Here is a 27,898-nt window from a genome sequence, read left to right as displayed (position 1 = left end):
AGAAAGATAATCTCTCACTTTTTTTTTTTCTGGCTGGGATAATGCTTTATTTCACAAGCATATGTTTTAAAATATCAAATAATATGACCAGAGTAATTTCCAGTGGTTTACCAATAGAACCAAACAGAAAATTATAACAAATTAAAAAATATTTTCCCAGACAGGTAACTTTTTGGTTGCTTTTTTTCTGGGTCATATCTGGTGGCCCTCCTGAATCACTCCTGGTGATGTTCAAGGGACCATATGTAGTACTAGGCATCAGATTCAGATTTAGCTATGGGCAAGGCAAACACCCCACCTAATATACTATCTGCCCCCCTAATCTATTAAAAATATATACAATATTTCTCTTTTGAGGATTAAAACAAAATTATATAGAGAAGTAAGCATAGGGGCCAGAGTGACAGTACAGTGGGCCTGGTGTTGGCCTTTATGTGACTTTCCTAGGTTTGGTCCTCCAAGCACTGCCCTTGAGAGTTTTCTGAGCTCAGAACCAGGAGTAACCCCGATCCCTTACTTCTGTATAAAACATAGACAGTTTTCAGAAATGGGATCATACATAGTGTGATTTATTTTTTAGCTCACTTGTGTGACAAATAAACCTTTTCACTTTAATGTAAAATATTTTATAGATTTCTATGTGACAGATACTGTTCTTAGTATTTTACAGCTCTAAGCTCACTTTTCTCATAGCAAGCTTAAGAACTAGACACATCACACACCACAGAGATTGGCGCACATCACAAAGAATGAGAACAAGCGTGCTGGTAGGGATGTGGAGAGAAAGAAACTCTTATTCACTGCTGGTGAAAATATGGTCTAGTCCAACCTTTATGGAAAGCGATATGGAAATTCTTCCAAAAACTGGAAATTGAGCTCCTATACGATCCAGCTATACCACTCTTAGGGATATACCCTAGGAACACAAAAATACAATACAAAAATCCCTTCCTCACACCTATATTCATTGCTGTGCTATTTACAATAGCCAGATTCTGGAAACAACCAAGATGCCCTTCAATAGTTGAATGGCTAAAGAAACTGCAGTACATATACACAATGGAATACTATGCAGCCATCAGGAGAGATGAAGTCATGAAATTTTCCTATACATGGATGTACATGGAATCTATTATGCTGAGTGAAATAAGTCAGAGGGAGAGAGATAGATGCAGAAAAGTCTTATTCATCTATGGGTTTTAAGAAAAATCTAAGACATTTTTGCAATAATCCTCAGAAATAAAGAGAGGAGGCTGGAAGGCCCAGCTCACTACATGAAGCTCACCACAAAGAGTGATGAGTGCTGTTAGAGAAATAACTACACTGAGAACTATCATAACAATGTGAATGAATGACGGACGTGGAAAGTCTATCTAGAGTACAGGTGGGGGTGTGGATGGGGGAGATTTGGGACATTGGTGGTGGGAATGTTGCACCGGTGAAGGGGAGGGTGTTCTTTACATGACTGAAACCCAACTACAATCATGTTTGTAATCAAGGTGTTTAAATAAAGATAAAAAGAATTGAAATACAAAAAGGAAAAGAAAATTGCAATAAACACACTTTCTTAAAAACAAAAAACAAAAAATGAAACACTAAAATATTCCCATTGAAAACTGAAAGCTGGCCTGGAGACAAGTAGGAGTTGATGGAATGAGGTCACAGAGCTCCCAAGTGGTGGCTTTGGGTACTGAAATGATGCGACCTGCTTGCTAGTGCTTTTGGCCTCAGTGTTCTGCGTCCTGATCGAGAAGAGTTAGTTAATGTTTGTGGTTGTCGTTATTTAATTTATTTATTTATTTATTTTTTTTATTTAGAGAATACTTTATTAGTTTCTGTAATCAAACCCACGTAGATAAGACCTTACATATTTAATACAGTGCTTTAACCCCTGTACAAATGGAAAAAAAAATGATACTCAACGTTTCTAGACCAATATGGCTGTTAATCTCTGTACAATGCCAACCCAACACGGTACAACTGGGATACTTTTTAAAAATATGGAACGCTTCACGAATTTGCGTGTCATCCTTGCGCAGGGGCCATGCTAATCTTCTCTGTATCGTTTTTTTAGACTCACCGCATTTCACTGTATAAACAAGCCAAGCATTTTCCTTTTATGGTCTTCAGTTGAGCCTTGTTCTTTTCTCCCTTATTAAGAAACAAGCACTAGTCAAGTGAATAGGCTTTTGCATATATATACATGTATATATACTTATATGTAATATATATAACATATAATTTTCCCTTGAGATCTTTGATGAACACCCAGTAATGTAAGATCTGGGTTAATGGGGCATATTTTATATTTTGACAGATTTGTCTGTGTTCACACTAATCTCTTGTCCGTTATTTTTCTGTCATTGACTCTTCTCATCTCTTAGTCCTTCACCTCTTTATTCTGGGTGGTTTTAGTCTGTATTCTGCCAACTCCTCATGTGAATGACTTTCTTTAATTACTTTCATTGACATCCAGAGTGGACTCTCATTAAACAAAGTTATCAGGGATGTGTTTTGTTGTTTTTGTTGGTCAAGGCAAGATTTTCACTTATTGTGGATTGAGAGCAGTGGTCCTCAAACTATGGCCTGCGGGCCACATATTTTATTTGTATCTGTTTTGTTTCTTCATTGCAAAATAAGATATATGCAGTGTGCATAAGAATTCGTTCATAAGTTTTGTTTTACTATAGTCAGACCCTCCAATGGTCTGAGGGACAGTGAACTGGCCCCCTGTTTAAAAAGTTTGAGGACCCCTGATTTAGAGTATTATACATGCTGAAAATATTTATCATAGTTTATTAATTGCCCTTTATTTTAATTTATAGCTTTTCCCCTTTTAAACATTATGGCTCAAATTTATGCATTGCCACTACTATCAAATTTGCTTTAAAATTTCTTTTTATTTTTATCATAGAAAACTTGCTTGTACCCCAAAACAGTAAAGCTGTTTGGCTTATTTCTTTGTTAGTTCTATGGTTTAATTTTTTTAGCTTTCTTTTCTATTTGTCTGGAAATCATAGTTTTGTGCATGTGACTTGTAAAGTAAGAAAGATATCTGTATTTATAAATGTGGGCAAAAGAAGTGATTTTAATAAATGCATTTAGGTAAAGAAGGGTATAAGTTTCACAGAAGAAATAACAAAAAATCATTTAAACAGTGAAACTTCTTATATTTGAGAATGATTTCTCTTGCTAGAAGCTACAAATAGAGTTTTGAGAGATTCTCTGCACACCACCTGCTCCTCCCCTTGGGTTTATTGTCTCATTGCCATCTTATACAGTATCTCATGAGGACACAGACGCTGAGTGAGTCATAATTTTTGTTCCGCATGCACACTGGAAGATGCACGCCACCTGGTCAGGAGACAGAACACACAGTATAGTTTTCTTACCTTGTACCCCAGTTTTATAGCCTCTTCCACACTGCAACCACTGATATCTTCACCAAGTCTCTGGTTTTACCTTTTGGAGAATTTTATTAACTGAGTCACAGAGTACTTAACCTTGGAGGTTGGCTTAAAAAAGCACCCAGCCCCCAAACTTTATAATCAAGAAAGTTGACCCTGAGCCTTATAACACACTGAAGTCACATTAGGGGTGACCTCCTGCTTCTCCCCACTCAGATAAGTCTCATTTCTCCTTGGCAGATGTAGATTGAATTCCTTTCAGTGTACCTGTTCAGTGTTTTTTCCTAACCTTACGAAGATTGAAAATTCTAGCCAGAGTTCTTCCTGATGGTGCTTTTTACTCTGTCCTTAGAAATCTTTCCAGTGGTGCATGGCAGCACCTTTCTAATACAATTATCAGCTTCTTCTAGTAAATAATAAGTTGTATAGAAATGGCCTCTTATTCCATTGATTAGGCCTAAATGGACTTTAATTTAACAAATACCAAATAGAAAGATAGAAATTTTGAGTGATTTTTTTTTTTTCCTTCCTGGCCACTGTGGAAGTCTCTAAAATATGCAGAAATGACCTTAGGCCCAGTTGCCTTGTGGCTGATGTCCAACCCTGTCCGATTGCTTCACATTTCCAACTTTGCCAAACATAATACTACAATTTGGGAAATTATTGCTTAATTGTTTTAATCTATGTTCTGTAAAGAGCAGTTTAGTGACATTTAAAACAATTGACCTTGACTCTTTAGCTCGCTAAAAGAATTAGAAGCAAACAAAATGAGATTATTCTCTGTACTCAACCATGGCCAGGTAGAGTAAAATTTTTGATATGTATTCATTATTCATTTTGCTCTACATTTGAATAGTAAAAGAAACCGGAAAAAATTATTTGTTTTTATTGCATTATGTGGAACAGCTGGTGGTTTTTGAAAAAACATTTTACAGCCTACAGAAATCAATATGTCAAACTTCTAGTGACTTCTGAACCTTCCTAAGCTTGTTATATCTGAGGTCTCTACAGAGTTGCAGAAAACGCCTATATTTTTCATTAAATCCTGTCTATTGAAGACAAAGCATTTATTTTAAGATTTTACCTAAGATGCACCTATAATCTTCCTGAATATATTTTACAAAATATTTCAAGAGCCATCTACTATATTTATGTTCAGAAACAGCTGGCTGAATAAGTAGCTGCTGTGATTGAAAACTGTTTTAAATGAGTCTTGTTTGCAAATGTGCAAGGTGGAAAGGTACTGCAGCATCAGCCTCTGCGTATAGCTCCTTTCTCTGTGCAGAGATATCTGATGATGGTGTCTGCTTCTTTTTGAGTTGCCTGGAATAGCTACTCACATGAACTGAAACCTGGAGGTCATCTAATGCAGTGGTCTCCAAAGATCCCTTTAGACCTGCTTGGAAATGTGTGGCTTTGTACTTTTCCTTTTTTGGGGGGATGGATTCCTTTGCTTCCTTCCCACTTTTCTGCTGCTTTTCCAGTTGCTCCTACTCTGCTTGTTATGTGAGCTCTTGACTCGGCCGTCCAAAGAAGGCCAGGCTTTGCCTTGGCTACCCACTTCCTCAAACGGTTGTCCTCACAGAATCAAGGGTCTGTCTTGTTGGTAGTGAGCTAATGTGCTTTGTGGCTCTTGTCTCCCGGGGGAGCACATCTCTCTCAGGGTATATGTATAACATGGAGGGGGGGGGGTAAATGGAGGTTAATGGCATAACATGGAAGGGAAAAAGGTTTCATCTTGGCTCAGAGGTACCTCTCATTCCTGCCCTTAAATTTATTGCTCAAAACTGATCTGATGTTCCCCCCTCTCCCAATACTCACCCTCAAGGGGGCTATGAAGCCCAACCCTTCGGTATGCTCAGGATAAGGGAGAACTGGAGAACAGTTCCAGGCTCACAAGTGACTGCAGTAATGTCTCTCTATTCCTGTGGATTCACTTACTAGCTGTGTTCATTCAGTGACCCATAGATACATTCCTTGTTTAGTCCTACCCTTGAACTTGAGATCTTTATTTCATTTGGGGTGTCCACAGGTAGTCTTAACTGTATAGCAAATTTCATGGGTGTTCCTCTCATATCCTGTCTTGGCAACTGACCTAGAAACTGTTCCTTTACCCATTGTGCTTGGTTACTTACCATGCTCAGTGGATATTACCAGCTGAATATTTCTTCATCCCTTTTCTCTGTCCCGATGCCATTTTTGTGGTTCATACCCTTAGACTATCTCCTGAACTCCTATTGTGGTTTCAGTTCACCATTAGACTCTTGTCCAACTTTTAATTATACCAATGATTTTCAATTGTAAATAGTCATTTATATACTAATAAGTTGAAATTTTTTTTTTTTTTTTTTTGGTTTTTGGGCCACACCCAGCAGTGCTCAGGGGTTACTCCTGGCTGTCTGTTCAGAAACAGCTCCTGGCAGGCACGGTGGACCATATGGGACATCGGGATTCGAACCAACCACCTTGGGTCCTGAATCGGCTGATTGCAAGGCAAACACTGCTCTGCTATCTCTCCGGGCCCTGAACTTCTTATAGGGTCCTCCCGAATGGGTCTTTGTGCCCAGAGAACATGCCTAGCAATGCTTAGACTGGTACTGCTCAGGTAGGCAGAGCTTAGGGTCACCAGAGTTTTACTTGGTGGTGCTGGGAGCTATGCCCAGGGTTCATGTAGAGTGAGAATTGAACTTGGTGCCTTCTGCATCCAAGGCATGCACTAGATTCCTTTCTGTTGGTTCCCTGGTCCACAAGTTGCATCGAAAGAAATCTAATGAGTATGGACAGGTTGCTTTCTATGTGTATAAAATTATTTCATGTGCACAGATATTATTCATCTCTTCTTCATCAAATCTTATGAGCTTGTGGCTGTTCCTGTCCTCATCTTAAAGATTAGGAGGCTTAGACCAGCATTTTGTCTAGTTTCACAGTGGGCCTGGGAAATGGGACATTTTGACTTGCAAAGTGGAAAAAAATATGGAAAGCATTAATTTGTTATAGGAATTATAAATGCTACATAAAATTTACAGCTCAAAAAGATGAGGTAAGAAAGGTGAACTGGAAAATTTCAGTGGGTTGTCTGAGCCATTACCTCCTTGAGAAACTAGAGATTCTTTTTGAGGTGCAGGAACCTTTGAGATGCAGATATGCCCAGGCATTTCTGGAAGATAGTGCTACAGATTAAATTCTGTTTCAGGTCTGGAGAAGGAGAACCTTCTGGTTCAGAATTGGAGACCTAGCCAGGGCAGCACCGACTCCCAGTGCGAAAGTGGGAAGATGCTTTGCTGTTGCCAGGAGCTAAAGGCAACCACCCTTTGGCAACTTCTTATTAGAGTTCAGTGTGTTACCAGCTGTGTCTGGGGTGACAGGATGGAAGGGATGTGGCTGAGTATGTCAGCTATTCTGTGCTAGGGCACTCTCATGAGGAGGTTTTCTCCCTTTCACGGTGATGACACTAGAGTTGAGACGTTCTGGAATAGGGTGGCCCTCGGCCCAGCAGCTTTAGATTCTGGGGCTTCAGGCTAGCTAACCCAGAGGCTAAGGGTTGAGTAATCTGAGTCTGTCCCCTCGATAGCTGAGGACCTGGGAGTACAGAAAGGAGAACAGAGATATTATTAGATAAAAAAGATCAAGGGGAACTATTGGGGGGAGTCAGGACAACCCAGAGGTCTTTGGTGGTGTATCATGAAGGCTTGCTGAAGAGGATGCCCTCAACTCTCTCTTTAAGAGTGACTTAGCACTGCGGGTGCTGGGGAGGTGAAGTAGATATTTTCCTCCTGTGATTTCTATGAAAGTCTGTAGGTGTGGGAGTGTGGGTGCATGTCAGCAACACTGGCGAGCTCACTGCAGCTCACACGTGGCAGGAATGGGGGTCTTGGGGAGTCAGAAGCCCGGTGCCCTTCAGACACACTTATATTTCAGGCAGGCTTAACTGGTTCTTCCCTTGTTTTGAGAGAAACTGGAAGAAACAAGAAAGCCTTGAGGGGAAGAGCAAACAAGAGGGATGCATCGTCAGCAGGTTCAATAGAATTACTGTGGTTCTAAGTATTTTAAACTGCTGTATTAGCAGTGTGGAATGAATTGGTAGCGGAGTTCCAGAATAAACTCCCTTATCAGTCTGCTGTTCTGACAACTTTTCTGGGCTTTTTTTTTTTTTTTTTTATTAATGTGGCTGATAACACTTGCCTCTCTGGGGTATTCTGAGATTTAATTAGTTCTTGGGCAATTTAGAATAGGTGCTTTAGAATATTAACATTGTATTAATTATAAATGAGTGCACATGAACTAATTTCTACAAATGTTTGATTGCATGTAGTTAACCCTTTTTGGAGTGAAATTGTGTGTGGATGTGTGTGTGTGTGTCTTTTGCCGGAAAATGAAGCATTCATCCCACCTTCCAAGGACACTCTGGGAGGGGATCGATGATGAGGAAAGAGCAGGGATTTTGAGCTACATGACACTTACTTGAAAAATGTTGGGTCAAATAAACTTTGTTTTTTCAGTAGGGTCAGAGACCCATCAGGTGTAAGTCAGCATGCATGTGTATGTATGTGCGTTTACATATTGAAGTGCACCTGTGTGCAGATGTAGTTCAAGGACTGAGAATGTTTTTAAACTAGTGTTCTAGGTCATGCATTATTTCATCAGCAGAATTGATTAAGCATTTTCTGCTTCTGTACCATTTTTTTGTTGGTTGTGAGCTTATGCAATATCAAACAGAGATCCCACAGTAAAGCTTGATTGGATGATATCAGACAAAAAAACATTTATTGGATTGGATTTAAGGCAAATACAGGGAGCACCTATAGAAGACACATGGGATTAGTGGTGTAGTTTATGCTTGTGGCCTGTCCCTGGCTTTGCTCAGGGGGCTTGAGATGTTCGTGGTGCTATTCAGGAGGCAATCTGTGGTCTGGGCGTTGAACCATGGCCTCTTGCCACAACCATACACTCAGCCCTAGAGCTTTCTCTCTGGCTCCACATCAGTGTCTGAAGAAATTCAGAGAAGGAGCTTCAGAAATAGCCTGGAACAGGGCTTTGTCTGATTGTAGATTGGGAAAAGGTCAGAAGGCCATGGGACTCATATTCTGAAAAGCTAGGTGGAGTGCAGGACAGGATATGGAGGATCTGGAGTCAGAGGAGGACAACACCAGTACTAACAGGGGAACAAGGCTTCTTCAGGCACAAAGGAGCCTGCAGGCCCCACATGGTTGATATAAAGGTGACTTAGGAAGGCGATCTCATTTGAGAAACTGTAGTATCTGTCCTCAGCAGGGACAGTGGGGTTAATGAGAAGATGGCACATTCAAGAACAATTTAGGAAGCACAGTTTACTGCAACTGGACTGGTGTCCTAGACTGGGGTACTGGTGGTGGTGGTGTGATAAGAGGGAGCTGGCAGGGACCACCACCACTTTAATCAGAAAAGTCACTCCCTTTTATTCACTACTTTATAGAAATTGATAAAGAGTTCACTTTTATAAGAGGTCTTGCTGCTCAAAAGGAAGTTTCAAAGCGACCAGTGTTATACAGTGACTATTACAAGTTCAGACGATTGACTTTGTATGATGGGAGGTGGAAGGAGAAGGGGGTGTCTGTTGGATATCTATTGAGGGCTTTGTATTCTAGAAGAATCTGTTAATGGGCGTTTTGTAGAAAAGGCAAACAGAAGGCACTGTGTATATGATAGCACAGTTAACAGCTCTTATAAATGCTCATGCAAATGCTCCGGAGCCTTCTCCAGCTCTCAGCAGATGAACTAGTGTTGTTACAGTGCTGTAGTTGATCCCTGCTCAGGAAGTACCAGATGGGCACAGACCACCTCTGCATGTTTCTACATATTTCAGCTATTGATCTCACTGAAGTTCCCTCTTGTCTTTTATTTGATTAAAGAGCATTTGCTAGAGCTCAGTGAAGACTGTAGACTTCTTCTATAACTGGAGCAGGAAACTCTACCTTAAAATGAATTGTATAACCAGCACATGCACACGAAGCATGTTATTTGGAAGATGGTAGACTTGCAGACATCATCTGGAGATTGGGAGTGTGGCTTGGTTTCTTACTTTCTCCCACCTTCTAGTAGCACCATATGTTCCATTCTGATATTTTTCCTTCTTTTTTTGTGGGGGGGGAGGGGTTGCAGGATTTGGGACACATTCTATAATGCTCAAGGATTATTCTTGGCAGGGTCTTAGGGACCTATTGGGGCAAAGGAGGTTGAACCCAGGTCAGCTGTCTGCATAGCAAGCATTCTACCCATTGTACTTTCTTTGGCCTCGATGTCTCTTCAGTGAAGGATGTTTACTTGCAGGCCACTTCTTGTCAGGCCCTCTGCCTCAGTCCACAGGGTTTCCTAAGCATTCTCTGAAACAAGAAAGAGGGCAAATGATCCTTAATTATTATGAGCAACAGCCTGGGCAATAGCTTCTGTGATTGACATTTCAGATCTGCTTTTAGCTCATTTTTTTTCTTGCCATGGTTTGGTCTGTTTTAGGAAAGAAAGAGATTTACCCCCATTGAATAGAACTGAAACTTGTTTCCTTCTCTTTCTAAGACTTGCCAGGAGTGATATGTAGAGCCAGAGCTTGCCATTGACCAGCTGTAATGAGATTTTAAATGGACGGTTCTGCATGTAGGAGGCTGGAGTGGCATTCTGTGGCACCAGCTTGCCACCTGTGCATTTGAGTGCCCAGTGAGTCTTGGTGTAAGCACATGGACACGAGGCTACTAAACTGGGCTATTCCTGTGCACCATAGAATGAAGAGAAAGTAGCTTCCTGTTGTTTTTGAGACCCAGAGGAGAAAACATGGAGTGAGGTCCCTTCAGCAGAGGGACCAGGGTCTCTGGTAGGAGAAATGGTCTCTGATGAAAAGCGTAACTGAATGCAACATTCAGGTACCACAGTGCTGCCTTCAAGCCAAGCAACTTTTTCCTTGGGGAGAAGTAGTGCTGGTTGTGGAATTCATACATAGGTCAGCCGCAGCCCATCTGTCCTCTTGATTACCTTAAGACAATTTTGGGCTTTTTGCCACTTGGTGGGGTCCAACTGTTCAGTCTTTATTCCTCTGTGTTCTTTAACTAAATTTCTGCTTATGTGCACAGCTGAACAGAAGAAGGCCGTAAAGACACCTGTGTTGCTATCAGATGGACTTGAGTGATACTGGGCCTGCTGCTGTGGGAGGATAGGAAGGTTCTCCTACCACCTCTTCCCTTTGTGGATCCCATTTACCTCTTTAGAACCTCAGGACTAGAGGAGAAGATGGCATGAATGGCATGCCAATGGTGGGCACAGTAATCAATGTCTATTTGTCTGTTTTCTATTCAGAGTGGGTTAGCCTAGCTCTGGATAGTCAGAGGTCCAGCACAGGGTCTGGCACCCAAGGCCTCCTCCTGAATGATTGATTCCAGAGTATGTGATTCCTTGCACCTCTCTCCTTTACTGAGTTTGCCAGGCTCTGAGGTAGGTGTCCGGTATTCCACTAGGAGAGACAGACAAGAAGTGAGCAAGTCAGCTTCGTTACACTTTCTCTCCAGGAGGAAATGTTCACATCAGCTGTATCTCTTGGTTGGATCTAGAGCTCTGGGCCACACTATTTAAAGATGCAAATTTTCTAGTGGCCAAATTGCCTTTGCTTCCTACTGGGCTCAGGCAAAGTCATTATCTGCTCACTTACTCTTAATTTACTTATTCACTTTAATTTTGGTGTTTGTTTTGACTTTCTTCACTATCAGGTAAACCCCAGAAAGATAGGAAACTTATCTGTTTGGGGCATAGCTCTTTTATAAGGGTCCAGTGCTCCATCAGCCTCTCTTAAGATAAACTGTGACTTCCAGGGGACAAAGCATTTTATAGTGCTTAGATAATTTCCAAGAAAATATTTCTTTTGTGAGTACATAGTATTTTGTTTGAAGATGAATATGGAAGAAATTAAATTTAGGAGGAAATTGAGAAAAGGAAGCCAGCTTCCAGAGATTGTTTTATGAATTATTATTGAACTTGGGATAAAAGAGAAGTAGTATTTTCAAAAGTACAAAGGCTTAACCAGACGGGGGAGAGGTTAAATAGCAAGCTGATGGAGACACCGGAGCAACAGAGTCAGAGTTGACTTGGCCTTCCTGAATGACATCCCAGGAGACTCACATCACATGGAGATGTGAAATCATGTCTGTAGTCTGGTGGATTCCAGTCGCCAGGTCTGGATTGAGAATGTCCTTAAAGTGTGCCCAAAGAATGGGAGGGAAGCGAAGTGAAAACCAGGATTTGGCAGGGGAGATTCCTTACAAGATCTTTTGACACTCCCATAGCACACAAAGGACCAGTGATTCCACCCACAGGGAAGCTTGCTGCTGAAGTCATGGTTTCCTCGGGATCTGAGAAGCCAGTTCTTTGGCCTTCTTCCTCATATGTGAATGCAGCACAGAATATATCCTGGAACATCAGCTTGGGGGACTGGAGTGGAAGGAGAGAATTGAGAACAGGATAGGTTGGCCAAGCCCAATATACACTGCTCTTGTGGCTCCCTTTCTATAAGGTGACCAGTGGTTGGTTGGTCACCCAGATATGTGGCTCTTTGCTATGTGCTCTTCATTATGAACATTTCCTAGGAGACTCATGGGAAGGGGTTTGCTCATGGTAACCATGGTTGAGACTATATTTACATGTTTTTTTTTTTTTTAAAGAGGGCATACCTAGAAATGCTAGAGGTTACTACTGCTCTACACTCAGGAATTATTCCTGGAGGTACTCAGGGGACTATATAAGATATCGAGGATCAAACCCAGACTGGCCAAATGCAAAGTAAATGCTGTACCTATTGTACTATTGCTCTAGCCCATAGAGATTGTCTATAATTTATTTAATCAAGCTAATTTAATCAAAGTTCAGAGGTTCCCCTATATTCTTAGCTCAGGTTGGACAGGGTTGCTTCTTCCTTCCAGGTAACCATGGAAACTGCTTGTGTATTATGGTAGTAGGTTTCTATTTTTGAGTACTTGACATGTAGTAGAGTCAGTTTTCCTTTGAGTTAGTTGGGTAATAGCTTCGCAATAGCAGGCAGTTTTTTGAAGTTATTGACTAGTGTTTCATCTACCTGGAGATCTTTAGGGTCCCTGAACTAGATTATTCTAGACTTCCTCTTCTTGTTAGTCTATAAATCTGTATTTTCTTAAGATATTCTTAGTTTTTTTTCTTTTTTTTATAATTTTTATTTTGATCATAGTGGCTTACATATTGTTGACAATAATATTTTAGGGATTCCCATTCTTATTGTTGTTATTGTGCTGCTCTTGTATCTGATTTGTTATGATAATGATGCTAAAATGTCATTAGAAACCTAAACTCAAAATGGTATTTTGGGAAAAATTCAAGCACTTTCTACAGAGGAGTTGAGTTTTTATTCTTTGTAAGAATATAAGGGTGAGGGTTCTCATCTTCCTCTCCTTGGAGAACCACATTTGTCCTCTGTATAGAATCTTCTCTGAGGACTGTATAGTATCATGAGCTCTTCTGGGATTTACCTAGAGCCAATAGATATTTAGGACTAGAAAAGGGGAAGCTTCTCTCTGTTACTGCTTTGGGGTACTAACTTAACTTAATCTGATTTATAATTTCTAAAGCAAGTGCCCACTAGCCTTTGAATATCTATGGAATCTGGTGCCTTTCAGTTCAAATGTTGACATCTTAACCTCCAAAGATGGTGGGGTTAGGAGATGAAGCCTTTGCTTTGATTAGGGCATGATGGTGGCACCCTCACTAATAGTCTTCTGAGAGCCTCTAGATAGACTCTGACCTTTCCACCAAGGGAGGACAATGAGTGAGAAGGTGCCATCTACAAACTAGAAGGTGGGACTCAGCAGACACTGAGCCTGCCTGTGTTTGGATCTTAGACTCCCAATGTCCAGAAAAATGAGGAATATGTTTTAGTTGTTTATAAGTCACCCAGTCCATGATAATTTTGTGATTGTAGTTCATGCTGACTAAGATAGCACCTATCAGGGCTGACCACTAAGACAGATGGATGAGAATGGTCATGAAAACATAGTATGGTTTGAGAAATTTCTAGAACAGTGTCCCAAAAATGTTCCCAGAAGAAGGTAGAAAAGATGAATATTGATTGAGGTGCCAGAACTTTCCAGATATGTTGTATTATTTTTCATAGCAATCCTTCGGGTCCATTTATAGGGGTTTTATGGAGATAAAACAGTTTTCCCGAGTCACACTGTACTTGGGAGGCAGCACTTCCTCTGTCCTTTCTCCCCAAGATAGGCCACTGTGTGGACACCAGCCACCACCTAGTGTACTCACAGTATGGCTCTTTCTAGTACCATGTGAAGGCTGATACTGTTCTGCAGTGCTAGGGGTAGAATTCAGTTCTGCCTACAAGGATTTTACCAATGAGATACCTTCCAAGTCCAAGTTACTGAATTTTTAAAAGAAAAGGAAGCTAGAGAAAATAAAGACATTAGCTTGAGAAAGAAGTGGAAATGCTTTTTAAAAAAAAGTCGGGCCCGGAGAGATAGCACAGCGGCATTTGCCTTGCAAGCAGCCGATCCAGGACCAAAGGTGGTTGGTTCGAATCCCGGTGTCAGACATGGTCCCCCGTGCCTGCCAGGAGCTATTTCTGAGCAGACAGCCAGGAGTAACCCCTGAGCACCGCCGGGTGTGGCCCCCCCCCCCAAAAAAAAAAAGTCAATAAGGCAGAGAAAGCAGGATACTATTTTTTTATATATTTTATTTAAACATCTTGATTATACACATGATAGTGTTTGGGTTTCCGTCATGTAAAGAACACCACCCATCACCAGTGGAACATTCCCATCACCAATGTCCCAAATGTCCCTCTTCCCCACCCAACTACCACCTGTACTCTAGACAGGTTTTCTATAACCCTCATACATTCTCATTATTAGGATAGTTCAAAATGTAGTTATTTCTCTAACTAAATTCATCCCTGTTTGTAGTGAGCTTCATGAGGTGAGCTGTAACTTCCAGCCCTTCTCTCTTTTGTGTCTGAAAATTATTATTGCAAGAATGTCTTTCATTTTTCTTAAAACCCATAGATGAGTGAGACCATTCTGCGTTTCTCTCTCTCTCTCTGACTTATTTCACTCAGCATAATAGATTCCATGTACATCCATGCATAGGAAAATTTCATGACTTCATCTCTCCTGACAGCTGCATAATATTCCACTGTGTATATGTACCACAGTTTCTTTAGCCATTCGTCTGTTGAAGGGCATCTTGGTTGTTTCCAGAGTCTTGTTATGGTAAATGTACTGCAGTGAATATAGGTGTAAGGAAGGGATTTTTGTATTGTATTTTTGTGTCTCTAGGGTATATTCCTAGGAGTGGTATAGCTGGATCGTATGGGAGCTCGATTTCCAGTTTTTGGAGGAATCTCCATATTGCTTTCCATAAAGGTTGAACTAGACATATTCCCACCAGCAGTGGATAAGAGTTCCTTTCTCTCCACATCCCCACCAACACTGTTTGTTTTCATTCTTTGTGATGTGTGCCAATCTCTGTGGTGTGAGGTGGTACCTCATAGCTGTTTTTATTTGCATCTCTCTGATGATTAGTGATGAAGAGCGTTTTTTCATGTGTCTTTGGCCATTTGTATTTCTTCTTTGTCAAAGTGTCTGTCCATTTCTTCTCCCCATTTTTTGATGGGATTGGATGTTTTTTTCTTGTAAAGTTCTGTCAGTGCCTTGTATATTTTGGAGATTACCCCCTTATCTGATGGGTATTGGGTGAATAGTTTCTCTCACTCAGTGGGTGGCTCTTGTATCCTGGGCGCTATTTCCTTTGAGGTGCAGAAACTTCTCAGCTTAATATATTCCCATCTGATAATCTCTGCTTTCACTTGCTTGGAGAGTGCAGATTCCTCCTTGAATATGCCTGTAGTCTTAATGTCCCGGAGCGTTTTGCCTACGTGTTGTTCTATATATCTTATGGTTTCAGGTCTGATATCGAGGTCTTTAATCCATTTGGATTTAACCTTCGTACATGATGTTAGCTGGGGGTCTAAGTTCAATTTTTTGCAAGTGGCTATCCAGTTGTGCCAACACCACTTGTTGAAGAGGTTTTCTTTGCTCCATTAGGATTTCTTGCTCCTTTATCAAAATTTAGGTGTTCGTATGTCTGGGGAACATTCTCTGAGTACTCAAGTCTGTTCCACTGCTCGGAGGGCCTGTCTATTCCAATACCATGCAGTTTTGATAACTATTGCTTTTTAGTAAAGTTTAAAGTTGGGGAAAGTAATTCCTCCCATATTCTTTTCCCCAATGATTGCTTTAGCTATTCTAGGGTGTTTATTATTCCAAATGAATTTCAAAAGTGCCTGATCCACTTCTTTGAAGAATGTCATGGGCTTCTTTAGAGGGATCGCATTAAATCTGTACGATGCTTTGGGGAGTATTGCCATTTTAATGATGTTAAGCCTGCCAATCCATGAGTAGGGTATGGATTTCCATTTCTTGGAGCAGAGTTTTATAGTTTTCTTTGTATAGGTCCTTCACATTTTTAGTCAAGTTGATTCCAAGATATTTGAGTTTGTGTGGCACTATTGTGAATGGGGTTGTTTTCTTAATGCCCATTTCTTCCTTATTACTATTGGTATATTGAAAGGCCATTGATTTTTGTGTGTTAATTTTGTAGCCTGCCACCTTGCTTTATGAGTCTATTGTTTCTAGAAGCTTTTTGGTAGAGTCTTTAGGATTTTCTAAGTAGAGTATCATGTCATCTGCAAACAGTGAGAGCTTGACTTCTTCCTTTCCTATCTGGATTCCCTTGATATCTTTTTCTTGCCTAATCGCTATAGCAAGTACTTCCAGTGCTATGTTGAATAGGAGTGGTGAGAGAGGACAACCTTGTCTTGTATCAGAATTTAGAGGGAAGGCCTTTATTTTTTCTCCATTGAGGATAATATTTGCCACTGGCTTGTTGTAGATGGCCTTAACTATATTGAGAAAGGTTCCTTCCATTCCCATCTTGCTGAGAGTTTTGATCAAGAATGGGTGTTGGACCTTATCAAATGCTTTCTCTGTATCTATTGATCTGATCATGTGATTTTTATTTTTCTTGTTGTTGATGTTGTGCATTATGTTGATAGATTTACTGATGTTAAACTATCCTTGCATTCCTGGGCTGAAACCTACTTGATCATAGTGGATGATCTTCTTAATGAGGCATTGAATTCTATTTGCCAGGATTTTGTTGAGGATCTTTGCATCTGCATTCATCAGGGATATTGGTCTGTAATTTTCTTTTTTGGTAGCATCTCTGTCTGGTTTAGGTATCAAGGTGATGTTGGCTTCATAAAAGCTATTTGGAAGTGTTTCCATTTGTTTAATTTCATGAAAGAGTCTTGCCAGGATTGGTAGTAGTTCCTCTTGGAAAGTTTGAAAGAATTCATTAGTGAATCCATCTGGGCCTGGGCTTTTGTTTTTGGGCAGATATTTGATTACTGTTTTAATTTCATCAATAATGATGGGGGTGTTTAGATATACTACATCCTCTTCATTCAACCGTGGAAGATTATAAGAGTCCAAAAATTTATCCATTTCTTCCAGGTTTTCATTTTTAGTGGCGTAGAGTTTCTCAAAGTAGTTTCTGATTACCCTTTGAATCTCTGCCATATCAGTAGTGATCTCTCCTTTTTCATTTCTAATACGAGTTATCAAGTTTCTCTCTCTCTCTCTCTTTCTTTGTTAGTTTTGCCAGTGATCTATCAATCTTGTTTATTTTTTCGAAGAACCAACTTCTGCTTTCGTTGATCTTTCGGATTGTCTTGTGGGTTTCCACTTCGTTGTTTTCTGCTCTCAGCTTTGTTATTTTCTTCTGTCTCCCTATTTTTGGTTTCTTTTGTTGAGCACTTTCTAATTCTATGAGCTGCATCATTAAGCTATTCAGGTAGATTCCTTCTTCCTTCCTGATGTGTGCTTGCAAAGCTATAAATTTTCCTCGCAGTACAGCTTTTGCTGTGTCCCATAAGTTCTGATAGTTTGTGTCTTTATTATCATTTGTTTCCAGGAAAGTTTTGATTTCCTCTTTGATTTCATCTTGGACCCACTGGTTATTCAGAATGAGGTTGTTTAACTTCCAGGTGTTAACGTTTTTCTTCTGTGTCCCTTTGGAACTCACATATAATTTCATAGCCTTGTGGTCAGCGAAGATAGCCTGCAAAATTTTTATCTTCTTGATATTATCGAGGTATGTTTTATGTGCCATCATGTAGTCTATCCTGGAGAATGTCCCATGTACATTGGAGAAGAATGTGTATCCAGGTTTCTGGGGATGCAGTGTCCTATATATCTACTAGACCTCTTTCTTCCATTTCTCTTCTCAGGTCTAGTATATTCTTGTTGGGTTTCAGTCTGGTTGACCTGTCCAGTGCTGACCAAGCCTTGTTGAGGTCCCCCATAATTATTGTGTTGTTATTGATATTATTTTTCAGATTTGTCAACAATTGTATTAAATATTTTGCTGGTCCCTCATTCGGTGGATATATGTTTAAGAGAGTGATTTCTTCCTGCTGTACATATCCCTTGATTAATACAAAATGTCCATCTTTGTCCCTTACAACTTACCTGACTATAAAGTTTGCATCATCTGATATTAATATGGTCACTCCAGCTTTTTTATGTATGTTGTTTGCTTGGATAATTTTTCTCCAGCCTTTTATTTTGAGTCTATGTTTGTTCTGACTATTCATGTGCGTTTCTTGTAGGCAGCAGAAGGTTGGTTTGAGTTTTTTGATTCATTTAGCCACTCTGTGTCTCTTAACTTGTGCATTTAGTCCACTGACATTGAGAGAAAGAATTGTCCTGTGATTTAATGCCATCTTTATATCGAAATTTGGTGTGTCTTTTGGTCAGGCTTGTCTTAAATTAGGTCTTTCAGTTTTTCTCTTCAGATTGGTTTTGAGTCTGTAAAGTTTCTGATCTCTTATTTGTCTGTGAAACCATATATTCTTCCGTCAAACCAGAAAGTGAGTTTTGCTGGGTACAGTATTCTAGGTGAAGCATTTATTTCATTGAGTTTTGTCACTATGTCCCACCACTGCTTTCTTACCTTGAGTGTTTCTGGTGACAGTTCTGCTGTAAATCTCAAGGATGTTCCCTTATATTTCATTTCCCTTTTTCGTCTTGCTGCTTTCAGAATTCTGTCTCTATCTGTGGGATTCATCATTGTGACTAGGATGTGTCTTGAGGTATTTTTTCTGGGGTCTCTTTTGGTTGGTATTCTTCAGGCATGCAGGATTTGATCGCATATATTCTTTAGCTCTGGAAGTTTCTCTTTAATGATGTTCTTGACCATCGATTCTTCCTGGAAATTTTCTTCCTGGGTCTTTGGGACTCCAATGATTCTTAATTTTTTTCTGTTGAGCTTATCATAGACTTCTATTTTCATCTGTTTTCATTCTTTGACTAATTTTTCCATTGCCTGTTCATTTACTTTACGGTTTTTTTCCATTCTCTCCCGCTGTATGGAGTTGTTATTTTTCTCCTCTTCCACAGCACCAATTCTACTCTCAGCTTTTGTTAGCCTATTGGTGAGCGTATCCATTTTGCCATTCAATTCGTTTACAGAGTTTTTCAGGCCTGTTAGTTGACCTATTATTTCAGTTTGAAGTTTTGTGATTTCTGTCTTCATATTTTCTTGGTTCTTAATAGTGTTCTGTTCTACTCAATCCATGGTTTCCTTGAGTTCTTTGAGCATCTTCCATATGTCTTGTCTAAACTCCTTATCTGAGAGATTGATTAGTTGGTTGGCTGTTTTCTGGTCATCAGAATTGTCATCTTCATTCTCTATGTCTGATGCTGGCCTGTGTTATTTCCCCATTTTCACACTTGTATTGTGGGTTTTTCTAGGTGTTGTGGTGGTATTCATTGGCTAAATGATGTGCTCGGCCACGCTCCTCTGGCTCTGCCATTTTTGGGTGGGTTGACTTGCCTCCAAGGAAGGGGAGCCCTCCGTGGACGAAGCCTCATACAGGATCAAATCTTAGGCGCGAGCATGCAGCAGAGAAGACAGTCCGGGGATGTTGGTGTACCTAGCTAAAACCCTGAAGTTGGGTGCAAAGACCCTAAGACCCACCCATATCTGGGAGGGGTCTTGGGAACCGGATAATAGGTGTAACTACCTGCAAGACCTCCCATTTCTGGGAGGGGTCTGGAAAAGGATAGATAAACCTCTGAGCCAGGGGATTCGGCCCTTTTGCCGTTTCTCTCTTGGCCCGGCTTGGTTTCCTGGCTTTTGGATCTTTGGGCCGCATGGAGCCCAAAGGGAAGATGGCTAACAGGAGATAAGATGCAGGGCTAGCAAAATATTGCTAAATGCTTGAAAGGTTGACATAGGCCACACACCTGTGGTGGCTAGGGCATGAATAAAGATGATTCTTCCTGAAGCCTGCGTGTGAGTGAGTAATTTCACCTGGGCCTGGAACTCGCCGGCTGCATGGAGGTTGCAGAGCCACGTGGGCTGGATGGCATCCTCCACCATCCAGCCCCATCCTTAATTATTTAATGCAACACGGGGAGAGATGCTGGGCTTCAGTGATCCAGCTCAGTTCTTAGTGTGATTTTTTTCTTCTTGTTACAGTGGCATTCTTTCCTTAGAAAGAGCGCAGGGCCACGTAGTGAAGCAGAGCTAAGTGCTCTTCTGGAGCCTCTGGGAGAGTGAATTTTCTGGGCCCTTTTTGGCCCACTCCCAAGAGATTTAGGAGACAGGACAGGAGACAAACACACAGGCAGCACTCACAGTTTCTCCGAAGGATAATATTTTTAAACACCTTATAGAAAGGCCACAATGCTTGAGATCTGAGGGTCAAGCATTCAGGCCCTCAGGAAAGCTATCCCCCACAGGACATCCAGTCTGAGGCCAGGAGGCCATTAAGTGAAGGAAAGACAACTTTGAAATTGATAAAGATAGGTCATGTGAAGCTACCTTAATCTCCTTCTTTCCCCATCTCTATTCACCCTGTTTACTACAGATAAGTTTCAGAAACTACTACATTCCTTAGGGAATGACAGAGAGATGGCAGTGCTGGCTTATAAGGAGTAGTGACCCCAGGAGTGGGTGAATACCCTTTATTTCCTTAGACAAGATACGTGAATTTTGTTGTTCAGTTGGTGGATGGCATCTGGAGTCTTCATGGTCTGTCTCTCCTCTCACTGCTTTCAATCTGGTTAGCTGGAATCATTTGTTACTCCCTAAATTCTCAGGATGATCATTTTTTCTCGCAGAACTCCATTGTTTTTCAGTCTTCCACTCATGGGATTAAGGTTTTCTTTAAGAATCCTTTCCCAGGGGCTGGAGCAATTGCTCGGTGTAGGGTGTTTGCCTTGCAAGTGGCTGACCTGGGATGGTTCCATCCCCGGCATCCCATCTGGTCCCCTTAGCCTGCCAGGAGAGATTTTTGAGCATAGAGCCAGGAGTAACCTCCGTGCATTGCCAGGTGTGGTCCAAACAAACAAACAAACAAACAAACAAACAATAAAGAATAGTTTCCCAAGCTATTCAATGCAGAACTTGCCATGTGACACTAGAATTAGTGGAAAAACTGTGTTGAAACTTTTGAATAAAATGTACCTAACCTGGGCATGGATCTTCATTTTAATGCTACTGAGACCTCAAGGATATAGTTGCTGGGAGATGTGGATTGTGTGTGCAGTTCGGTCTAGAGTGGAGGTGCTTTCGCTTGGAAGCAGTCACAGGCCCCTTTAGGGGAGAAGTATGATGGAAGCAAGTGTGATGGAGTGGAGAGAATAAGGAAAGGAAGGAAAGAGGGTCAAGAGCTTATGATTGGGCTCACTGCTTTAGTTGCCAGATGTTTCATTCTCGCAGGGGTCTCAAACTCGCGGCCTGCGGGCCCCAAACGGCCCTCCGTACAACATTTTGTGGCCCTGCCCTAGAGGAATCTTTTTTGTTTTGTTTTGTTTTAGTTGTTTGGGTCACACCCCCCAATGTTCAAGGCTTACTACTGACTTTGCACTCAAAGATCACCCAGATGTTGCCTCCTGCGGCCCCCAGATACATTGAGTTTGAGACCCCTTAGAATCTAAGGCCTGAAGGTTTTCAGAATGTCCTCCAAAATCATTCAGTTTTGGAACCTAGAGCAGCTTCTCATCCCTTACTGGTTGAGGGTTTCTCCCGACCATTTTGGCTTGTCTATATTTCTGCTCTAGGAGGGCTTAACAGGAATGCTGAAACATACACTTGCATACCGGAGCCTGAAATGATGCCAGGTAAGTCTGACATGTCCGCTGCTTGAGAGCCAGCTATGGGCTCAGGGAACACAACAAGAGCCCTCTTTCCTGCATTTGCTTCAAGGAGGATCTTTTCCCATCCAGTGCAGAGAGCTAGGAACTGTCTCAGGGTGGAAAGCACATGTTTGTTTAGCCCCCCAGTCTTCATCCTTTTCAGCTTCCTTATTTCTTGTTTTATATAGTTTCTTCCTCCAACTGTTTTCTCCCTGCCACCTCCTGTCCTCTGCTGCTCTTTTGTAGTTAGCTCCATCTCCCAGTAGGTGGGGGGGTCTTAGAACTTAGAGGTTTCAAGGCTATCTAGCTGAAGTTAGCTCACTTTGATATGTGGCAGAATCACTTTCACAACAAACGAATGGCATTTGAAGCCTCTTCCAAAAACATTCTCAGGAAATCATTTATAAAAATCACTCATCTGGGACCGAAGTGATAACACAACGGATAGGGTGTTTGTCTTGCATATGGCTGACTTGTGTTCCGTCCCTGACATCCCATATGGTCCCCCAGACCTGCCAGAAGTACTTTCTAGCAGAGTTTAGAGCCAGGAGTAACCCCCGAGTGCCACTAGGTGTGGCCTAAAAACCAGACAAACAAGAAAATCACTCAACCTATGCCAAACAGCCATAATCACTGTTGGAAATTTGTTTCTTTGGGCTGGAATTAATTACTGGTTTCTATTCATTGGCTCTTGGACCCTTTGAACCCTTTGAAAGAGCAGGATTTTTTATTTTCTAGACTAGGTCCATGTCACTGGCAGGCCTATATTATTATACTCTGTAACATAAGAGGAAGATAAAGACTCAGACTTCCGATATTCACAGTACAGATTATGAGCAGACGGAACCTTCTAAAAAGATCATCGAAGAAGTTCAATCAACAACATGCTATTAAGTTGGATTATGTATATGTGAACTTTAGTTTTATTTTCTCAAATGAAGAAGTATAAATTTGTGAGTTGTATTATTACATATTATATGGACCCAGGTACAATACCAGGAGATGGACATTTGGGGTTGGTTGGTTGGCTTGTGATATTATTGGAGTCAAATGGTGAACAGAAAAGCCTATATGAGTATGTGCCTTGGAGTCATGGTCTTGAGAGCAGGGAAAATATTATCATGTGTCATTGTCTAGCCTGATCTCTTAAAGGAAATAAGAAAACAGGAGGGAACCTATTAGCGATTCTATGTAGGAAGTAATCCAATCTTATTTTTTTTTTCTTGAGTCATACCTGGTGATGCTCAGAGGTTACTCCTGGCAGTGCATGGGGGGGGTAATAGGGGAGGGGTATGGTATATTGGGGATCAAACTTGGGGCAACCGCATGCAAGGCAAATGCCCTACCCACTTTGGTCCCCAAGCTTTTTTTTTTTTTGGTCCCCAAGTTTTTTTTTTTTTAAATTATACTTTATTGAAACCATTGTGAGCTACAGAGTCCTTCATAGTTGAATTTCAGATATATAGTAAGTCAGGGCCATTCCCATTACTAGTGTCGACTTCCCTCCCTCCCTAATGAGCTCAGAGTATATCCTATACCACCACAACTTTGCCCCATGGCCTTTAGGTCTCTTGATTCTATTATCATTGACTTTGGCTTTGATATTTAGTTCTGTCCTTATTTTATCTCCACCAATGCATGTGAGACCACTTAGCCCCTAGTCCCCAGCTTTTCTTTTTACCTTTCTTCTTAGTTTTATAGGAAAATGCAGACATATGTGGTAAAACACAAAGTAATCCGTGCCACAAGTTCTATGAAAAAAATAAAAGGAAGAAAGAAAAATATGGTGTGTGTGGCACACACTTTTTTTTTTGTTTGTTTGTTTTTTGCATAGGCGCAGCAAAAGTTGGGGAAATAGGAAAAACCTTTGGCCTAAAATCAGGGAGACCTTATCCATGAAGCATCCTGTCATAAGACCAACTAGAGACTCCAGGCCTACTAAGTTGTCCAACCCCAAAGTCTTTCTTTGTGGCAACCTTTACCTTCTATATAAGGTAAAGAAGGGGCATGGTTTGGAAAGAGTGTTAGCAGTCAAGATAAATACGCTTTTTATAGGGGCAAAAGTGAGTTTGACAGCCGTATAAGTTAAAAATAAATAGTACTTTGAATAATTATGTGCTATTACATTTTAATTTTTATATGAAATATATAAACCGTATTAAGGTAAGATTTATATATTTTTAAAGAAAAGATAAAGAGATCTATCCTCTACATGAGATAAAAAAAAGAAATATAGTAGGAAAAAACCAAATGATCAGAGGACACAATTGATTTTAACCACAGAACTGAGCTTACATGGGGTGGGGATGTGTGGGAGCGCCCTTAAGACCCCGGTGGAGGAAGTGGGATCTTCGGTGGGGTGTGGCGTTGGAATAGTGTTTGCATGTAAAGTATAAGCAACAATATTGAAAATCCTAGAACCTCAGTAAAAAATGATTAAAAAGTTATGTTTGAAAATCAGATTGCCCGTGTCTGTTTTACCAGTTAGTCTCTATCCTTTCAGCTTATTTATTTCTTGGGAGGGTGTGTGTGGGATGGGTCAGTGGCTTAGCTATGCCACCACAGACCCATGGTCCATCTTTCCCTACATGACTCATATGGCATTGACTGGCCCTTCACTTCTTGTACTTGCTCCTAAGTGCCTCAGTTACCAGTAGACCTGGCATTTTCAAGTGGAAGAAGAGAAAGCCTCTTTTCCTTAGGTTTAAAAATGGTTCTCAGACATTCTCTGGCAGCTTTCTTCTGAGGCCCATTGGCTAACCCAAGATATAGTAACCCTGGCTTCTCTTATGGCCGGAGCAGCATTTGGCTCCTTTGGTGAGAAGACTTCAGTCCTACGGAGGTCTGGCATCCTATATGGGTAGATTGGCTTGAGGCAGGAGTTGTGAAAATCAGGGAGTGAGTTGAGATTCTTTTTGCAGGGAAGTGGGCAGTTTGGGCCACACTTCAGGTTGCTCAGGGTTGTTCTCCTGGCTGTACGCTCAGGAATCACTCCCGGTGAGCTGAGTGATCACATGGGGTGTAAGGGATTGAACCCGGGTCATCTGCAGCAAGGCAAGTGCCTCACCCACTATACTATATTGCTTTGGAACCAAAGGTGAGGTTCTTATTGAGTCTCCCCTTCTACACAGTTCTTTGTTTCATGTGTAAAATATATTTTTAATATATGATGTATGAAACAGAGTAGTCTCTCTGCTCAAGTTATGTGGAGAAAAATACTATGTTCTCTTACAGTCTTAGTCCTTATGCTTTTATTTTATTGGTGATTTGGTAATCTGGGCAAAGCTTTGGGAAAACTAATTGTATGTGTGAAAACATATCTATTCCTGCTGTGCCCCCATATATTGAATGACAGCAGCCCATGGGGAATTGTTTTGTAAATTGAATGTTATTTCAAAGGAAAAGACATACATACCCAGAATCTCAGGTATAGTAGTCATTTCAACCTCTTGATCCAGTATATTCTGTGTGAATGCATATTGCCTGTTATATAATAACATAAAGATCTTCTATGACTTAGGCAATTTGCTGATATGTGAAGATTTTTTTATTATAGCCATTGGAAAGTAAAATAACATCTGATGTACATCAAACACTAAGTAGGACATAGGCAGTGTCAGCAACTTCAAATATATGGTTTATTGGTTCTTTTTTTTTTTTTTTTTTTTTTTTTTTTGGGTCACACCTGGCAGTGCTCAGGGGTTACTCCTGGCTCTATGCTCAGAAATCGCTCCTGGCAGGCTCGGGGGACCATTTGGGATGCCAGGATTTGAACCACCATCCTTCTGTGTCTAAAGCAAATGCCTTACCGCTGTGCTATCTCTCCGGCCTCTGTTGGTTCTTTTGTTTGCCTTGCATGCAGAATACCTTGCATGCAGATGGTGGTTCGAATCCCGGCATCCTATATGGTCCCCCGAGCCTGCCAGGAGTGATTTCTGAGCATAGAGCCAGGAGTAACCCCTGAGCACTGCTGGGTGTGACTCAAAAACCAAAAAAAAAAAAAAAAAAAAAAAAAAAAAAAAAAGGAAAGGGGATTTTCAGTTTGTCCTATCAGCCAAGGTTTTTCTCTTTTTCCTTTTATGGGAGCATTCTTTCAACCAACATATGTTCCGGACAGCGTTTCTTCATTGATCCTTTTTCTCCATGCCTGTTCTTATGTTTATGAATGAATCAGGCTGGAGTCAGAATGGAATTTTCTAGAAAGCACCAGTTTACTGACTTGCCTCAGGCTCTCTCTTTCTCTTTTTTCCATCTCCTGCCTCATTTCACCTTTCAATAACCCCAAATTTCAGCACTTTCCGGTAGCCTACCATCTGCCTACCTGAGCCTATTTTACAGCCATCCATCCACCAGTACTTACCTCTGTTGAAAGAACATTTGGAATTATCTGTCTGAAAATGTAATTCTTTTTACATTCTGAAACGTGATTTGTTTCATGTTATTTTAGGTTTTGACTATGGTCCTAAAAACTAAGTAATTCTTACCTTTTCTTGCCTTTATTTCCTTCTTTCTCATTTAGGAATGTGGAATAACATTTATTCATGAATCCTAGTTCCTTCTTTCTTCACTTATTTTTTATTTTTTGGGGGGGGGGGGTTCCTGATAGTGCTGAAGGTTTACTCTTGGTTTTGTGTTTTAGGGAACCATGTGCAATGCTAAGCATTGAACGAACATTGGCTATGTGTAGGGCAAGTTCCTAAACCCTGTACTACACATCTCTCTGGCCGGTTTTTTTTGGGGGGGGTATTTTATTTGTTTTGTTTTGTATTTACCACACTCGGCTGCCTTCAGAGGTTACTCTTGGTTCTGAGCTCAGAAATCGCTTCTAATGGGTTCGAGGGCCTATATGGGATGCCGGGATTCGAACCAGCGTTCATCCTGGATCAGTTATCTGCAAGGCAAATGGCCTCCCCACTGTGCCATCGCTCTGGCCCCACTCAGGACTTTTTAAAATAATTCTATTATCCTTTATTTTGATATTGAAGTTTCTCTTATTCTCAGGCTAATGCCACTTTTAGGACAGGAAGTGAGCTAGCTGTTGTTCTTTCCATGGCCTTATTGATTTTACATTCACTATTCCTGGCACATAGTAGGTACTTAAGAAATGTAGACTGTATAGGTGATTATTTCTTAGACCATCATTCTTGGCTACTACGTTTTCTCCATAGTGTCGTTTATTAATGATTCAAGTTTACTAGGATTTTTGAAAATAAGGCAAGGGACTTTGATTACTTTGTCAGCAATATCTGTGTTACTGGTGCCAGATTTTTTTGTAGGCTGTGGCAGGCAGTGCAGGCAGTGGATAGTGATTGAATTTAGTGGAAGACAGATGTGCCAACAGTGATGCCTAGAATGAGAGAGTGGCCAGCAGCACTGTGAAGTAATATAGTTATCACATGTAAATACGGATTTTTTCTTGAGTGCCCATGAAGGGGCAATGTTCTGTCATCGCTATCGTATTGTCATCTTGGTCTTTGTATCTTAGGTAACGAATCTGACCTTGAACTGGAAAAGAAGTATAAAGAAGATGATCGAGAAAAGACCCCAAAGAGACCGCGGACACAGAGAACAGAGAAAGTTCAGAAGACATCTTTGGGAAAAGAAGCTGGACCAACTTGTGGGGCAAAGAAACCCATCATAAGTGTGGTTTTAACAGCACATGAAGCCATTCCAGGTGGCCATAACATTGAGGGGTGACTGTAATGAGGCCTTGGCTGGGTCTTTATACCAGGGGGTAGCTTGGAACCTGAGAGCCCAAGGGCTTACTCACAAATGGGCACCTTTGGCCTCAGCCATTTGGGAAGGTGGCAGACTTCTAACTTGCATGGCAGAAGAACAATGAAGGCTGCACTCTCTTTAACAGGGCCTGGTCATGTTCTGGCAGCCACTGAGGGAGTAGGGCCCAAAAGAGAGTATTCTTACCTTTGTTTCCCTCATCTGAGCCACAGCTATCCCCAGCTCACCCGGGTTGTCCTAAGGGTAAGACTGACATGGAGACCAGAACTGTGGTACAGCAGGTAGGGTATTTGTTTTGAATGCAGCTGACCCAGGTTTGATCCCTGGCATCCCATATGGTCCTCTGAGCCCTCCAAGAATGATGCCTGAGTGCAGAGCCAGGAGTAACTTCTGAGCACGTCTGTCTCTCTTCCCCTCCTCCAAAAAAGACTGAGATGGGCTGCCTCTCTAGAACCCATGCTCCTGATGATGTTCAACTTGTTTTTTTGTATTTTAATG

At 41.0% G+C, this 27,898-nt stretch overlaps 1 protein-coding gene and 1 non-coding gene across 3 annotated transcripts in view; one reads left to right on the top strand and one right to left on the bottom strand.

The window, feature by feature from the left end:
* Positions 1 to 27,898, top strand: part of ZFAT (zinc finger and AT-hook domain containing) — a 159,371-nt gene that overhangs the window by 21,050 nt on the left and 110,423 nt on the right. For both annotated transcript variants that reach the window (XM_049765564.1, XM_049765565.1), the window contains exon 3: positions 27,150 to 27,338. In XM_049765564.1, the coding sequence (XP_049621521.1) occupies positions 27,150 to 27,338 (189 nt within the window). The remainder of the gene's footprint in view (positions 1 to 27,149; positions 27,339 to 27,898) is intronic.
* Positions 1,995 to 2,100, bottom strand: LOC125997712 (U6 spliceosomal RNA). Its single transcript, XR_007491746.1, has one exon. It is a non-coding gene; the product is annotated as a U6 spliceosomal RNA (small nuclear RNA).

This window comes from Suncus etruscus, chromosome 19, assembly GCF_024139225.1.
Source record: "Suncus etruscus isolate mSunEtr1 chromosome 19, mSunEtr1.pri.cur, whole genome shotgun sequence".
Classification (NCBI taxonomy): Eukaryota; Metazoa; Chordata; class Mammalia; order Eulipotyphla; family Soricidae; genus Suncus; species Suncus etruscus.
This window is presented reverse-complemented; position numbering and strand designations above follow the sequence as displayed.